Raw genomic sequence first — 17,853 nt, 5'->3', positions numbered from 1 at the left:
GAGCAGCTCACAGATTACTGCACCTGTACATAGCCCATCTATAATTTAGCCCAAACAACTACCTCTTCCCCTACTGTATTTATTTATTTTTGCTCCTTTGCACCCTATTATTTCTATTTCTACTTTGCACATTCTTCCACTGCAAATCTACCATTCCAGTGTTTTACTTGCTATATTGTATTTACTTTACCACCATGGCCTTTTTTTGCCTTTACCTCCCTTATCTCACCTCACTTGCTCACATTGTATATAGACTTATTTTTCTACCTTAGTATTGACTGTATGTTTGTTTTACTCCATGTGTAACTCCGTGTTGTTGTATGTGTCGAACTGCTTTGCTTTATCTTGGCCATGTCGCAATTGTAAATGAGAACGTGTTCTCAACTTGCCTACCTGGTTAAATAAAGGTGAAATAAAATAAAATTTAAAAAAATTGCGGACAGTCTGAGCATTGGAGGGATTTGTGCGTTCCTGGTGTAACTCAGGCAGTTGTTGTTGCCATCCTGTACCTATCCAGCAGGTGTGATGTTCAGATGTACCCTTTCCTGTGCAGGTGTTGTTACACGTGGTCTGCCACTGCGAGGACGATCAGCTGTCCGTCCTGTCTCCCTGTAGCGCTGTCTTAGGCGTCTCACAGTACAGACATTGCAATTTATTGCCTTGGACACATCTGCAGTTCTCATGCCTCCTTGCAGCATGCCTAAGGCACGTACACGCAGATGAGCAGGGACCCTGGGTATCTTTCTTTTGGTGTTTTTCAGAGTCAGTAGAAAGGCCTCTTCAGTGTCCTAAGTTTTCATAACTGTGACCTTAATTGCCTACCTTCTGTAAGCTGTTAGTGTCTTAACCGTTCCACAGGTGCATGTTCATTAACTGTTTATGGTTCATTGATCAAGCATGGGAAACAGTGTTAAACCCTTTTCAAGGAAGATCTGTGAAGTTACTTGGATTTTTACAAATTCTCTTTGAAAGACAAAGTCCTGAAAAAGGGACATTTCTTTTTTTGCTGAGTTTATATAGTAGAGACTATAGTTGGGCTGAAGTCGTGGATTTAAATGCTCTTTGAATATAAAGAGGCCTGATGAGGCAGGGCTTACCAATGTGTGCTCTGTCTGAAATGATCAGCCTCTTCTCCCAGCCCTCCAGACCTGAACACATACGGTAGAAAAAACATTTGATATCCCCATTAAGCAACATGGCAATCTTCTAGACATGGGAGTAAAAAGGGACTTAAACTATTAAGAGGATAGCTCCTTCGTACTCACTTTTGCCTTTGCACACATTCTTCTCAGCCTCCTCGAAGAGGCCAGGCAGGTGGATCACTACCCCATTACCTGTGGGATAGACCGACACAGGCAACATGGAAGATATGGAGAAACTGATGCATCAGTAAACAATAAGGAAAGGGCAGTGAAAAACCCCATATTGAATTTGATCTCAAGTGTTGTGGGCTATAAAGAGTTAAATACTCCATCAGAAAAACAGTTCTGCTGTTCCGCTGAGCAGCGACCAATCAACATTAAGGCCAGAAATTAAACTAATGTGGAGAGGGCCATAACCTGTTCTGCACAATCAGCCTTATTTATTTTCTCATGGCAAACAGTGCTCAGGATTCTGAAGGGTTCCGAACACCTGTTTGGGCTCTGAAAGCCTGACTGTGGAGCTCAACTAGACAGCAATAGTAGACGGAAAAGGATTGATCCACTTAACATTCTATATGTTGAACTGCTGACGAGCTGTGGGTTAAGAGCCAGAGGACATATTTGTTAGGTGTTGCCAAAATCTACTAGATGTTAGACCATTAGCAAAATGAAGTTACTGCAGATAAAATGTGATCTATAGCACTCTACTGCGTCAGCCTGCGAGTTGGCTCCCAGTCAAGTCAATCACTTGTTTTGTGGCATCAGGCAAAGCTGGAGCTATTAGAATATAATACAGATTGGCTAGATTTAGACGGGAGAAGTCATTAATATTGGCTTCTTGCATACAAAAGTGTGTATGGAAACTGCACAGGAGATATAATAAACATAAACATTTATTTGTTCTGTAAAGACTAGAGATTATAACTGATGTAGTAGTAGACCATGAGGGTTACTTCACAGCTCAATTCTTATTGTGAAATCATCTTTCCTGTTCATTCCTCAGTCCAGCAGCTGTGGTCTACCCACCAATGAAAGCTGTGACCTTGGGGTTGATAATGCCACTGGGTAGAAGATGGAAGTCATACTCCACAGAGTCCACCACCACTGTGTGTCCTGCATTGTTGCCACCCTGCAGAGAGGGACAGAGTCAGTCACCATAGAGACACACATGACATCCAAAATTGTGAAACAAAAATCACACCAACAGAAGCAATGTGAAAGGCTATAGCTTTACTTTTCACAATTTAACGTTGGACATGGAAGAAAAACAAACTCGCCCCATATTTGAGAGTGTGATGTTCTTTTGAACACATGGTTTGAGATCAAGTCTGACCCTGGAATACTGACACAGACCTGAGACCAAAGAGCCTACCTACAGACATTACACCATGGTACAGATTGCTCAGTCATAGCTGAGGGACACCTGAGGACACAGGATCTACAGCCATTTTAGCGGGCAGTCCGTGGAGATACAAATCATCCACTAAAGGGTTGGTGATTCTAGCGTCTTGTCTTCATATTAGTTTACCACACAAAAGTCCATCCGAGTCTAACCATGAGTGCTTACAAAATAACATTACCCCATTTTTAAATCTAAGATGACATGAGATAAAATTGCTTGTACCCAGAGAGAGAACATCCAGTGCCTTTGGCATGAACTCTACAACTGGAGGAGTCTCCTCCTTCATAGCTGGTCTGGGGAGGGGTTGCGTGAGTGATAAATCAGTCTGGTTTTGCCCCATGCCTTCACCCAGCAATGAGCAGGCCTGGGCCCAGTTTCCCCTAAAGTATTTTAGGGCTAGGTTCATCATTAGAACCTTCGCAGGAGCATAGTTAAATCTCTGAGCTGTTTCCCAAAAGCATTAGTAATAAAGTTGCACTTGAAAATGCTCGTTATTTACCAACTGCCTCAGACCACTCGAGCAGACCACTAGAAACAGCTAAGTGCGTTGTTAAATGTTTTTATTTGCCTGCATGCGTACCTTTATTCACAGAAGATCTTCGTTAAACATAGAATCATGTTAATTTCCATGTTAAGTTATTTTGCTGAGTTTCCTGTTTCCTTTTGTGAGGGTGGATACTTAGTTTTTGCCGGAACTCTAAATTTGTAACACTTATGAACTCAGAAGTTAATCAAGCAGCTGACCGAACTACACAAAATTTTACTTCTGGGTTAGCCTTCCAGAAATTAGCTTTAGAATAAGCCGCCTCAATATTTGCAGCCATATAAGTGGTCATCTCTCTAGGAGCTGATCTGTTGTCAGTACTGTGGAATAATTCTAATGTTATGGTAAGATTTGAATGGAGAAAGCTGATCTGAGAGCAGAACTGACTTTTGATCATATCAGTACACACATGCTCCAACGACACACTTAGTTCTTTCGAGGTGGTGTTTTGGAAAACGCATGTAACATCTTTGGCCATTATAGGAACAACGCATGGTTAAAACACTTGTAAGCTTAAGCTCCATCGCTATCGGGAAAGCGTACCCTGGGCTATTCCTGGCCATGGCAGTGCTTGGAGGAGTGAAGGGGTGTGCGTAGATGCCTCTCCTTTTTTATTGCATTTATGATGTGCCCCCAGCTGCCTGACCTGCAACAGGGGGCCGCGCCGGACGTGTATCGTTACTGCCGTTCGGTGACGGCTGCTTTCAACGAATGGGACCCACGTGGTTCGTGAGGTTTCAACACGTGAACATAGGCTGACCAAAAAATATGACATGCAAATCTGAGAATGTGGATAGATTTTTAAATTCTGCCTATACCATGGCTTCTACCTTTTTATCAGTTTGAGATATGGCCTCATCTCCCACTGCTGCATACTTTCCATTTGTTACTTCAGGCTTGCTTGACCCACTTGGCAGCTATTGCCATGAAGGCATGTATTATATGCGGCAATAGTTCACTCAAAGAGACTTGCTGAGATGAACCAAGTCGTAATTCCCAACAATAACCTGGAACATTCTCTAACGTGATATGTATCCATTCGCCTCCCGTGACTGTCACAGGACTGCTAGTCTCCCTTGGACGACGTCCAATGTTCTCCACCTAAAATTGGCTGGTGCGATTAATCCCATTGGGTCTGAAGGGGCGAGGGGGGCACAGGGAAGAGCAGCCTCTGTGTGGCAGGATTTGCAGGTGGTAGGATTTGTCCATGGCTTGCCACTTTAGCACCTCAGTTGAAATAGTCACAGAATACCATCAATTTAGTGTTTTCCTGAATAGCATGCTTGTGACAGCGTAATTTCCTATGAACTGATATAGTTAGGAAACTTTATTAATTTGACCATCTACAGTTCTGAACCTGGAGAGTAATGCAGCCACATTGACTTACAGCTCATTCTGAAAGTATTCAGACCCCTTGACTTTTCCCACATTGTTACGTTACAGCCTTATTCTACATTTCCCCGCACACAATACCCCATAATGACAGGCTAAGAAATCTTTGCATATTTATATATATAAAAAAATGATATCACATTTACATAAGTATTCAGACTTGGCTCAGTACATTGTTGAAGCACCTTTGGCAGTGATTAAAGCCTCAAGTCTTCTTGGGTATGAAGCTACAAGCTTGGCACACGTATTTGGGGAGTTTCTCCCATTCTTCTCTGCAGAGCCTCTCAAGCTCTGTCAGGTTGGATGGGGAGCATCGCTGCACAGCTATTTTCAGGTCTCTCCAGAGATGTTCGATCAGGTTCAAGTCTGGGCTCTGGCTGGGTCACTCAAGGACATTGAGTCTTGTCCCAAAGCCACTCCTGCATTGTCTTGGCTGTGTGCTTAGGGTCGTTGTCCTGTTGGAAGGTAAACCCTACGCCCCAGTCTGAGTGCTCTGGAACAGGTTTTCTTCAAGGCTCGCTGTACTTTGCTCCATTCATCTTTCCCTTGATCCTGACTAGTCTCCTAGTCCCTGCCGCTGAAAAACATGCCCACGGCATGGTGTCAGGTTTCCTCCAAATGTGACGCTTGGCATTCAAGCTAAAGAGTCCAATCTCAGATTCATCAGACCAGAGAATCTTCTATTCTTTAGGTGACTTTTGGCAAACTCCAAGTGGGCTGTCATGTGCCTTTTACCGAGTAGTGGCTTCCTTCTGGTCACTCTACCATAAAGGCCTGATTGGTGGAGTGCTGCAGAGATGGTTGTCCTTCTGGAAGGTGGTTGTCCATCTCCAGTCTTCACAGAGGAATTATAGAGCGCTGTCAGAGTGACCATCAGGTTCTTGGTCACTTCCCTGACCAAGGCCTTTCTCCCCCGAATGCTCAGGTTGGCCAGGTGGCCAGCTCTAGGAAGAGTCTTGGGGGTTCCAAACTTCTTCAATTTAAGAACAATGGAGGCAACTGTGTTCTTGGGGACCTTCAATGCTGCAGAAATGTTTTAGTACCCTTCCCCAGATATAGGACTCAACACAATTCTGTCTTGGAGCTCTACGGACAATTCCTTCAACCATATGGCTTGGTTTTTGCTCTAACATGCACTGTCAACTGTGGGACCTTATATAGACAGGTGTGTGTCTTTCCAAATCATGTCCAATAAATGTAATTTACCACAGGTGGACTCCAATCACGTTGTAGAAACATCTTAAGGATGATCAATGAAAACAGGATGCACCTGAGCTCAATTTCAAATCTCATAGCAAAGGGTCTGAACACTTACGTAAATTATATTTCCGTTTTTATTACATTTGCAAACATTTAAAAAAAAATCCTGTTTTTGCATTGTCATTATGGGGTAGTGTGTGTAGATTGGATTAAAATGTTTCCCCCCCTCATTTTACAATAAGGCTGTAACCTAACAAACTGTAGAAAAAGTCAAGGGGTCTGAACACTTACTGAATGCACTCTATATATACACACACACGGAATAATGAATCTTTCTATGACCCTCTTGTTTCTCTGATTTGTCAGTGTTTTTTGGGTTATGCCAATAGCTTGGACATGATCCTCCAACATAACATTTAAATAATTGAGATCACTAGAGGGGTTCTGAACAACCTGCAATTACTAGATTAGAGAACTCAAAAAAAAACATACACCCAGAACTAGAAAACATCTCCATAGCAACGATGTGCCAAACACAACAGTGGTCCCATGTAAAGCATTAGGCCTAGCTATGTAAAGAGATCTGTTACCTATTACTAGCCAGTGGGGCGTTTCCTGACAGACCAATAGGCTCAATAAATGAAGAAAAAAAAGGTACAATAACTGACAAAGGTAGAGGTAAAATGAGAGTAAAGGTTCTTTCAAGAATAATACAGCCACACAAACACACATAACCCTGCGGTTCTCTTCCTCAGGTTGCCAAAATATAGGCATGCTAGAGAACCTGTTTAACCTCCACATGCAATGGATTGCCTGAAACAGGACACTAAGACGGCAGGTGGCAGGACTGTAACATGCTGACCACACCGGTTGCGTGCGCGAGGGTTGCAAAATAAATTGACACATACATGTTGTTCAATCATTGCACCCACACTGCTCACGACCATCTGCGTGGCCAGGAGCTAAAATAGAAATAGGTTCTATTTGTGACGCTCAACATGCTGCAAGTCTGGCCTCTCCCATCTCCTCATTGGTTTTAAGAGCATATACCCACGTGCCATCTCATTGGTGTTGAGGAACATATACCCACGTGGGTGATTGAAAGATTAACTGACCCAGTCGTAGTACTGCACCGTAAAGTTGGTTGCCAGCCGCCATATAAAGTCCAAATAAGTAAAAAAGAAGCCTGAGGAAGGAGTAGGGATGAGAAATGAATGTGGTTTACCATTTTAACTGTGGATTAAAAGTCGGAGTAGAGGAACCTTGTGCATTTCAGGTAACAGCCCAATGTTTATAGCTAGCTAAATTGCCATAAACGTTTAATGCTTTGACATATCCCCAAACTAATATAATTGGTTCAAAGTATGTTTTGATATTTCAAGCTGCGTGTCCTGATCACTTCTGGTGTGGGTGAACAAAATCAACACGCGCCTGTCCTGGTTTGGTCAGCATGTAAGAACCCTGCTCTAAGGACATGCTCATTCTCACACCTTGGAGATATCTGTGGACCAGGGAACAAACCCAAATTGCTCTCTATAACCAGGTTTCCATCCAACCTTTTTATGAGTGTAAAGTACATGACGGATAAAAAAATGTTAAAAACGTGTCACGACAGGCCTGGTGGAAACAGCAGTCAGTAAACTTTCCAAATAACTTATCCATAACAATGTAGGTAGCCTAGCCGCACTGTATCTGCTAGCTGTTGGCTAGAGCGCTAGTGCCAAGACCAGAGCAGACATAGTCGCTATACAAAACAACATTTGTTTCTGACAGTAGAGTTGAAAATGTGATAGAAACTCAACCATAAAAGTTACTTATATGTGCACTGTGTCATTACACACAGCCATTTATCCACAACAAGTCAATTTGATGGAAACATCTCAGGTGAGAAAATGTGCATAATGTTTTTATGGTGATTTTAGAACATTGGCATAAAAATCTGTCGCCAACTGGATGGAAAGCTCATGAGAAATGTCTGTCTTTGTGCAAGACATGTCCGGAATCAAGCCAAAGGCTGAAAGAGGTGTCAGGTAAAACGCAGCGATCCAAATTCCTTCCTTCCTTGTCTCATCATAGCTTTACAGAGAATGACAGCATTAACTCAGAACTGTATGCGGTAGTTGAATAAGAAATTAAATCCATGATAGCCAAGCAACATCTTGCATTTAATAGAGTTGGAATGCATTCCCAAGTCCTGAAAAAAATATTTAAAAAAAATCACACCTGAAAATGCATCTGATTTTATACTCTGTTTCGCATCCTCTGGCCATCATACAACTTGGTGGTGATCAAAAATATCCCGATCACATCGAAAAGGTTGGTGTGATCCCCAAAGACAACAATTCACTGTCATGGTCACTTGGGAAGCCACTTGAGAGCAGCAGAATAGAGTATCAACACTGATACTTAGTAAGACTTGGAAATGTGCTCCTTGTTGTCCTTTCAACCTCATGCTGCAAGTAAGAACCTCAGATTGCTGTCACAGCTTTTTTTTTTATAAAAAGAGGAACACTATATTCTCCCTCTTACACACACGCCATTGTGTAACATAGCATTCCATTAAATGATACTCAGCGAGGAGCATTGCAGATATTGAGATGAGTGTGATGCAAAACTTCTCACACAGCATCTACAACATGGTAACTACAGGACTCAAACAGCAGACCCAATGATGTGTTTCAGCTAGGGATGCTTGATAAATCTGTGAACATATCGGAATCGGACGATATTAGCTAAAAGTGCCAACATCGGTATCGGCCCGATGTCTTGTTGAACGCAGATGTTAAAAACCAATGTCAAAGCTACCATGCATACCTATATAACGTAGGTACTGGACGTAACGACACCACGTAAAATTTTGCGCTACACAGTGCAACACAGCATTCCTAACCTAGCCTACAATGTCTGCTGTGTGGATGGAGCAGTCAAGTGGAGCAGTCATTTGAAAGAGTAAGAACATTTCAGCAAGACAACTCAAAGGCGAAATCCATTAAACCAAGATAATGGAATTCATTGCGCTTGACAATCAACCGTTCTCTGTCGTGGGTGACATTGGCTTTTGCAGACTGGTCGAGCACCCGTAAACTCTACCAAAAGCGCTATTTTTAAGATGTTGCCCTACACTTCAATAGTGTCACTGCTATTAGCTTAACGACATACATACTATGGAACACCATTTGGGTCTTTGCGTGTCAAAAAGGATACAGTAGCACTGCCAAAGCTGTACAAAAAAATCTGCAAACAAGCATACACCGGCAACGAACGATGTGTTTACAATACAGCGTTGGTAATAAAGCATAATTTGTTCGACCGCAACTTCTGGGGTAGCTAGCTTTAGCTTGGTAGCTAGCTAGCACCAATACAAGCAGGCTGAAAACAATGACCAGTAGAAACTGCAGTCATTTTCATTTTTCTTAGCAATGATTTAGGAATCCTTGTGAGGAAGTATTAGCTAGGTTGCCACTTGTTGTTCGCCTATTGAAATTGAACTTCAGTTCATGAAAATAAATAGCTAGCCAGCTACTTAACCCTGTTGCCCAAAGCGGACATTATAAGCAGCCAGCTAGCTTCATCTGGATAGTGAGCTCAACCGGAACTGGTTGTGAAGCTAGCAGGGCACAATAGTGGAATTTGCAGTTTGCCTTCAAAATAAAAATGTCATTGACAGTGATGCAAATTAATACAAATAGTAGAATTATGCCATACTTTTTTTTGAAGGCTAACCGCAAAATCCACGATTTTGGCTAGCTTCACATAGATAGGTCCGACCACCAATATGAACGGTCTTATAAATTAGGGTTATTTTAGATGATGACACCTACCTATATAGTTAGCCAGGTAACTATAGCTACTGAAACAGATGTCGTTTTGCTATGTTTTCGGGGAAGAACTACATTGTTTGCATCCATTTTATGACCAGCACTGTAGGTACGAGAGACAACTTCACCAGCATCATAGCATGCTTAACGATGAATCGTTGTGACACATGAAATACTAGTGGTAGTGTAATAACTACGTTAAAAACACATGAACGCGTTATAGTATTATTTGACGTGCAGCCATATTCAGGTCCTGATTAGTCAACAAGCTTATTTGACATGTCAAATAGTGTTATTTGACATGTACCTTTTTTTGGCACGCGAAAACCCAAACTGCGTTCCATAGAAATCCTGGTTGAGAATGAAACGACTGAACAAATGAACAACGAAACAGCACAACAAGTAAGTCAAGGAAATAGGTTGAGATTATGTTTTACTGGTAATGGGGACATACGTAAATGCCAACAAAATAACCTTTGGGTCAGTGTGATGTGTGTGTGTAATCTTTATTTAACTAGGCATGTCAGTTAAATACAAATTCTTATTTACAATGACAGCCCGGACGACGCTGGGCCAATTGTGCGCCGCCCTAGCACTGCTAGATGTGATACAGCCTGGATTTGAACCAAAGGACTGTAGTGACGCCTCTTGCACTGAGATGCAGTGCCTTAGACTGCTGCGTCCATGTGTGTGGTAACTATTTAACTGTACTAGAATGCTTAAAAGTAACCAATTTATTTATGTAAAATTTGTATTTGTTTTAAATTGGTATCGTTTTTTTTGGCAATGGAAAAAATGGATATCGGTATCGGCCAGAAATGTCATAACAGTGCATCACTAGTTTCAGCGCATGAGCTTAACTAGCTAATGTCGTCATGACATCGCCTACAAGCGTGATCAGGGTTCTATTCATTCTATTCGAGAAGCAGTTTTAGCCTCCATGCTTCAAAGCTTAGTTATTGCGGAAATTGACCCGAGATTGTGTTAACTTCGTGCATGCAACTTCATCTCGCCGAGTCTACCTTTAATTGGTTTATTTTTTACATGCCTATAGCCTTGGCAGTGCACCAGCTACAGAGTGGAGAATTATTGCTATGCCAACCTGTTATCAATTCATAGTGACGGGAGGGGCGCATAAATCAGGGTTTAAAGTTCACGGTCACAGCGACGGATTTCCATCATATGGATTCTGGAGAGGATGTTTTTGAGATCAGTATAGATCCACAATAAAAATCTTTGGGGGGGGGTCTGGTTTGTAGATGACATAGCCTAATACAGAAGCATGTCTGTTCTATGAAATACACTGCTCAAAAAAATCAAGGGAACACTTAAACCACACAATGTAACTCCAAGTCAATCACACTTCTGTGAAATCAAACTGTCCACTTAGGAAGCAACACTGATTATACAAAAAATGTCACATGCTGTTGTGCAAATGGAATAGACAACAGGTGGAAATTATTGGCAATTAGCAAGACACCCCCAATAAAGGAGTGGTTCTACAGGTGGTGACCACAGACCACTTCTCAGTTCCTATGCTTCCTGGCTGATGTTTTGGTCACTTTTGAATGCTGGCGGTGCTTTCACTCTAGTGGTAGCATAAGACGGAGTCTACAACCCACACAAGTGGCTCAGGTAGTGCAGCTCATCCAGGATGGCACATCAATGCGAGCTGTGGCAAGAAGGGTTGCTGTGTCTGTCAGCGTAGTGTTCAGAGCATGGAGGCGCTACCAGGAGACAGGCCAGTACATCAGGAGACGTGGAGGAGGCCGTAGGAGGGCAACAACCCAGCTGCAGGACCGCTACCTCCGCCTTTGTGCAAGGAGGAGCAGGAGGAGCACTGCCAGAGCCCTGCAAAATGACCTCCAGCAGGCCACAAATGTGCATGTGTCTGCTCAAAACGGTTCAGAAACAGACTCCACGAGGGTGGTATGAGGGCCCGACGTCCACAGGGGGGGGGGGGGTTGTGCTTACAGCCCAACACCGTGCAGGACGTTTGGCATTTGCCAGAGAACACCAAGATTTGCAAATTCGCCACTGGTGCCCTGTGCTTCACAGATGAAAGCAGTTCACACTGAGCACATGTGACAGACGTGACAGAGTCTGGAGAAGCCGTGGAGAACGTTCTGCTGCCTGCAACATCCTCCAGCATGACCGTTTGGCGGTCAGTCATGGTGTGGGGTGGCATTTCTCACCAGAGGTAGCCTGACTGCCATTAGGTACGAGATGAGATCCTCAGACCCCTTGTGAGACCATATGCTGGTGCGGTTGGCCCGGGGGTTCTCCTAATGCAAGACAATGCTAGACCTCATGTGGCTGGAGTGTGTCAGCAGTTCCTGCAAGAGGAAGGCATTGATGCTATGGACTGGCCCGCCCGTTCCCAGACCTGAATCCAATTGAGCACATCTGGGACATCATGTCTCGCTCCATCCACCAACGCCACGTTGCACCACAGACTGTCCAGGAGTTGGCGGATGCTTTAGTCCAGGTCTGGGAGGAGATCCCTCAGGAGACCATCCGCCACCTCATCAGGAGCATGCCCAGGCGTTGTAGGGAGGTCATACAGGCACGTGGAGGCCACACACACTACTGAGCCTCATTCTGACTTGTTTTAAGGACATTACATCAAAGTTGGATCAGCCTGTAGTGTGGTTTTCCACGTTAATTTTGAGTGTGACTCCAAATCCAGACCTCCATGGGTTGATAAACTTGATTTCCATTGATAATTTGTGTTGATTTCTGTTGTCAGCACATTCAACTATGTAAAGAAAAAAGTATTTAATAAGAATATTTCATTCATTCAGATCTAGGATGTGTTATTTTAGTGTTCCCTTTATTTTTTTGAGCAATGTATATTCCCAAATATTTTATTTCCCTCTGTTAAGCTGTTTGCACTGAACTCACATGCATGAATGTTGCTGACACTCCAATGTATTGCTTTTTGAGCTCCAGACATCAATTATCTGAAGAAAAATGATAAACACTCTCTGAAGATGGTATTCCTCAGCGCAGGAACAATATAGTGAGGACAGAGACTCATTCTGGTCTGTCCACATTTTTTGTGCGTTTTTCTTTTGTTGCAGGCCATCTAATAATTCAGTCAGTGAAATTAGTTAAACAACTTTTACCTATCTGACAATAGTAGGCTTTAAAATTACATTGACTTTGCTCCTGGTTTTCCATTTCTAAGCCTTACTGAACAAAGAGCCGTTTAGGAGCTAAATTAATGGCTCTTTTAGGTTAACGGAGCCAAATGATTGCATTACAAATCGATGGCAATTTGAATGCACAGAGATACCATGACGTGATCCTGAGGCCCAATCTCGTGCAATTTATCCACTGCCAGCACCTCATGTTACAGCATGATAATGCACGGCCCCATGACGCAGTTGTACACAATTCCTGGAAGATGAAAATGTTCCAGTTTTTCTATGGTCTGCATACTCAGACATGTCATCCATTGAGCATGTTTGGGACGCTCTGGATTAACGTGTACAACAGCCTGTTCCAGTTCCCGCCAAAATCTAGCAACTACACACAGATTAGGGCCTAATGATTTTATTTCAATTGACTGATTTCCTTATATTAACTGTAATTTAGTAAAATCCTTAATTTTTGCATGGTGAATTTATATTTTGTTAAGTGTAAAAAATAATTTCTGGGCTCATTTCTGGAAGTGGAAATTACATTTTAGATGGTGTCAGCATCATTTTATTTTTCATTCATTTTGGAGTTGAATGCCCTTTTAAAAAGTCACCAGAACTGAGCTCCAGTCCTTCTATATAAAAAATTATCCTGAGGACCTAGTCTTTTGTGTCATCGTGCCTGATCACCGCACATTGTGGAGCTCACAGTAAAGGCTGGAAAATATGTATGCTTCAGGGGACAATAAATAAAGACTAGGATACCTAATGTGAACCTTCTCCAATCCTGCCTTGAGCAGAGTCACCCTTTTGAAGAGGACTGAAAGGACAAGAAAGACAAAAGCCTAGTGAACATTAAACCTACAGTTATAAAGGCCAGTGTTGTATGGACATGAGAAACACCCACACTGCAATGACATTGATAAGGTGGCCCTAGACTGAGTCAAAGTAACTGTGATAAGAGCCAAAATGCAGTCTACATAAGGCAGACACCATGGTTTTGTGGAACGCACTCAACCCAGAATAGGCTTAGCTAGTTTGCTTGCCAATATTTCTTTATTGACAGCCACATTTAATGTACACAAACGTTGGTCAGATGCATTAAGTGCTGTCTTTAGACACTTGATACTTCTATGGCAGGTGAGAAGGTACACACAGAGATGCACTTGTTTGTGCAGTGCCTTCAGAATGTATTCAGAACCCTTGACTTTCCACATTTTGTTATGTTACAACCTTATTCTAAAATGGATACAAAAACACAAACTCTCAATCTACACACAATACCCCATAATGACAAAGCAAAAACTGATTTTTAGAAACATCACATTTGCATAAGTATTCAGACCCTTTATTCAACCTCCAAGCAGGCTGTCATATGCCTTTTACTGAGGAGTCGCTTCCTTCTGGCAACTACCATAAATGCCTGATTGGTGGAGTGCTGTAGAGATGGTTGTACTTCTGGAAGGTTCTCCCATCTCCACAGAGGAACTCTAGAGCTCAGAGTAACCATCAGGTTTTTGGTCACCTCCCTGATTAAGGCCCTTCTTCCCTGATTGCTCAGTTTGGCCAGGCGGCCAGCTCCAGGAAGAGTCTTGGTGGTTCCAAATGTATTCAATTTTAGAATGATGGAGGGCACTGTGTTCTTGGGGACCTTCAATGCTGCAGAAATGTTTTGGTACCCTTCCCCAGATCTGTGCTTCGACAATTATGTCTCAGAGCTCTACGGACAATTCCTTTGACCTCGTGGCTTGGTTTTTGCTCTGACATCCACTGTCAACTGCGGGACCTTATATAGACAGGTGTGAGCCTTTCCAAATCATGTCCAAAACATTTTATTTACCATAGGTGGACTCCAATCAAGTTGTAGAAACATCTTAAGAAATATTAATGGAAACAGAATGCACCTGAGCTCAATTTAGTGTCTCATAGCAAAGGGTCAGAATACTTATGCAAAAAAATGTTTAATGTGTTTTTGCTTTGTCATTATGGGGCATTGTGTCTAAATTGATAATTGAAAAACAAATAATCAAATCAATTTTATATTAAGTCTAACTTAACAAAATGTTGGAAAAGTCAAGGTGTCAGAATACTTTCCGAAGGCACTGTATGTGCAACAGTATTAGAAGTCTGAATCACCTTGCATCGCCAGACTGTACTAAAAAGAAAATGCAAAACTAGGCCATCTTATCTGGTGTTAAGTGGTGCAATATGAACGTAGCTAGCTCTGGCTAGCTATAGATGCGATATAATTCAAGGTGACATTAGCAATGCAGTGCTCGACGTTCATCATCGACAATTTATTTGGTTGCTCGAGTAGCTAACGTTAGCTAGGTGTCTGGCTTAGTTAGATAGATAGCTAGTTACCAACTGCAAACCAATAATTGCGCTAGTTAACAAGTACAAGTCTGACCAGGACCCACATCTTCCATACATAGACAACTACAACATTTTTACTAACGTTAGTTTACTAATTACAACAAATCCAGCTTTAACTAGCGAACGTTAGTTAACTTAATCTTCTGGCTACGTCTTGGGCTAGTTCTCCTTTTAGTAACGTACAGTCAATACACAACGGTAGCTAACTTGTTAGCTTAGAGATAGATATCTAAGTAGACCAATATTGGACAAAAGGAGTTACTCCTTACTCCAAGAACCTCACATGTTCTGTTTAAAGGGAAAATTGGCTCTGGAAATACTACATCTAACGTTAACGTTAAACGTGAATCGATTCACAATTGCGGTAACATTACGGTTATAGAAACAAATCCTTCTAACATCACGTCAAAATATTTACACAAATGTAAAATAAAACACATCACACCGTTTTAATCGTTTAACAGTTGCAGACGACAATATTTTTTAGTGACAAAACATTTGTGGCGTCTGTACCGTTTATACAGCAGTAACAGTTACAGGTGTTCGGGGACGCAGATACTAAGCTAATTAGTACATGTACTGTAACATTAGTCAACTGTCTTCCGTAAACAAGGGCTGTGACCTGGACATTTGGCCATGTAGGAACCCTATAAAAAAAGGTGTATCACTTTAACCTTTTGTTTTTTGAAAATTATTTGTCGCCGATATGAAAGATAAAGTCCTAATTTGTTTCCAAAACGTGTACCTCAAGCGATGCGTGTGCATCGAGCGTCACGGCTCTGACTTAAAAATACTCCCCCCTACAGAAAACGCCTTAGTCATTTGACTATGTGTATGGAACTGAGAGTCATGACCAGAGGCTAGGTAGTTAGCTACACGTTATTTGTAACCGCAACCACATGTTTCGAATGTCCTCCAGCTAGCTTACTAGCTAGCAAGCATACATTATAATTTACCTGGCATCTGCAAACGATATCAGCGTCCTGAGCGAGCAGGTCCACAACCTTCCCTTTGCCCTCGTCGCCCCATTGAGCCCCAAGCACTACAGTCACTCTGTTGCCAATATTTGGTCTGGCAACGTGTGGCTCTGTACTAGTGCCATAGGCTGCACCGTTCGGCACCTCATCTTTGCTCCTTCTCTCCGACATGACCATCTGCGTCTCTCTCTCTCCACCGCAATCTGATGTTGGTAGTCGTGGTTGCAAACTAGCTAGCTCTGCGTGCGCTGTGAAAGACATCAGCGTCACGTCAGCAACAACAAAAAAGGACCGGTCACGGAATTTCGAAATGTTTCAAAATAAAAGTCCCCTCATAATAGTAAAATAAATGTTATTAATAAAGGAAAAATCCACCAAAAACCACTCATTCCTATAATTTACAGTGTTAACACTAATATGTGAGAACAATATTTTTTATGATGAAATGTTTCTGATTGGCATAATAATAAGGTAGGCTGATAGTCCCTGTGCCCAAGAACACCAAGATAACCTGCTTAAATGACTACTGACCCGTAGCACTCACGTCTGTAGCCACGAAAGGCTGGTCATGGCACACATCAACACCATCTCCCAGAAACCCTAGACCCACTCCAATTCGCATACCGCCCCAACAAATCTCTGTTGCACTCCAAACTTTCCTTTCCCACCTGGACAAAAGGAACACCTACGTGAGAAGGCTGTTCATTGACTACAGCTCAGCGTTCAACACCCTAGTGTCCTCAAAGCTCATCACTAAGCTAAGGACCCTGGGACTAAACACCTCCCTCTGAAACTGGATCCTGGACTTCCTGACGGGCCTCCCCCAGGTGGTAAGGGTAGGCAACAACACATCTGCCACTCTGATCCTCATCACAGGGGCCCCTCAAGGGTGCATGCTTAGTCCCCTCCTGTTCTCCCTGTTCACTCACGACTGCGTGGCCAAGAACGACTCCAACACCATCATTAAGTTTGCAGACGACACAAGGGTGATAGCCCTGATCACCGACAACGATGAGACAGACTACAGGGTGGAGGTCAGAGACCTGGCAGTGTGGCAGGTCGCATGCCTATTCCCGCTTAAGAGACTGATAAAGATTTGGCATGGGTCCTCAGATCCTCAAAAAGTTCTACAGCTGCACCATCGAAAACATCCTGACTGGTTACATCACCGCCTGGTATGGCAACTGCTCGGCCTCCGACCGCAAGGCGCTACAGAGGGTAGTGCATTTGGCCCAGTACATCACTGGGGCCAAGCTTCCTGCCATCCAGGACCTGTATATCAGGCGGTGTTAGAGGAAGGCTCTAAAAATTGCCAAAGACTCCAGCTACCCTAGTCATAGACTGTTCTCTCTGCTGTCACACAGCAAGCAGTACAGGAGCTCCAAGCCAAGGTCCATAAGGCTTCTTAGCAGCGTCTACCCCCAAGCCATAAGATTGCGGAACAGCTAATCAAAAACTGCATTGTTGGTTAAGGGTTTGTAAGTACGCATTTTACGGTAAGGTCTACACCTGTTGTATTCGGCGCATGTGACAAATACAATTATATTTTATGTGAAAATCGTTGTGGAAGTCTGTTGCAGTTTAAGTCGACTACAAAGTCCACAATGCAATGCTCTCTCTGTGGGCGGGCTGGCTGGCTGGCTTGCAAACGTAGCTACTGTACACACAATAATACCAAAGAGGAGAGAGAGATTGAGAGAGAAAGAAAGTATCCCACCACAGAAGTTAAAGAACAAAAAAGAAATAACAATGAATCTAAGACCCTTTTGTAAGCATCTGAGTTGTTTGGATTTAAAAAATGGTTGACCAATAGTATTACTGTAAAGTTAATCTCCAATCAGATATCAGACCAACAGGAT

The 17,853-nt window shown here is 42.7% G+C and overlaps 1 protein-coding gene across 1 annotated transcript in view; it reads right to left on the bottom strand.

The window, feature by feature from the left end:
- adss2 (adenylosuccinate synthase 2) overlaps positions 1-16,271 on the bottom strand; it is a 29,528-nt gene extending 13,257 nt beyond the window's left edge. The window contains exons 1-4 of the mRNA XM_023993544.3: positions 15,974-16,271; positions 2,169-2,271; positions 1,266-1,334; positions 1,098-1,148 (exon numbers count right to left, since the gene is read on the bottom strand). Coding sequence (XP_023849312.1) covers positions 1,098-1,148; positions 1,266-1,334; positions 2,169-2,271; positions 15,974-16,255 — 505 coding nt within the window. The 5' untranslated portion in view covers positions 16,256-16,271. The remainder of the gene's footprint in view (positions 1-1,097; positions 1,149-1,265; positions 1,335-2,168; positions 2,272-15,973) is intronic.
- Between the last annotated feature and the right edge of the window lie 1,582 nt (positions 16,272-17,853).

This window comes from Salvelinus sp. IW2-2015, linkage group LG8 (genome assembly GCF_002910315.2).
Source record: "Salvelinus sp. IW2-2015 linkage group LG8, ASM291031v2, whole genome shotgun sequence".
NCBI classification, from domain to species: domain Eukaryota; kingdom Metazoa; phylum Chordata; class Actinopteri; order Salmoniformes; family Salmonidae; genus Salvelinus; species Salvelinus sp. IW2-2015.
This window is presented reverse-complemented; position numbering and strand designations above follow the sequence as displayed.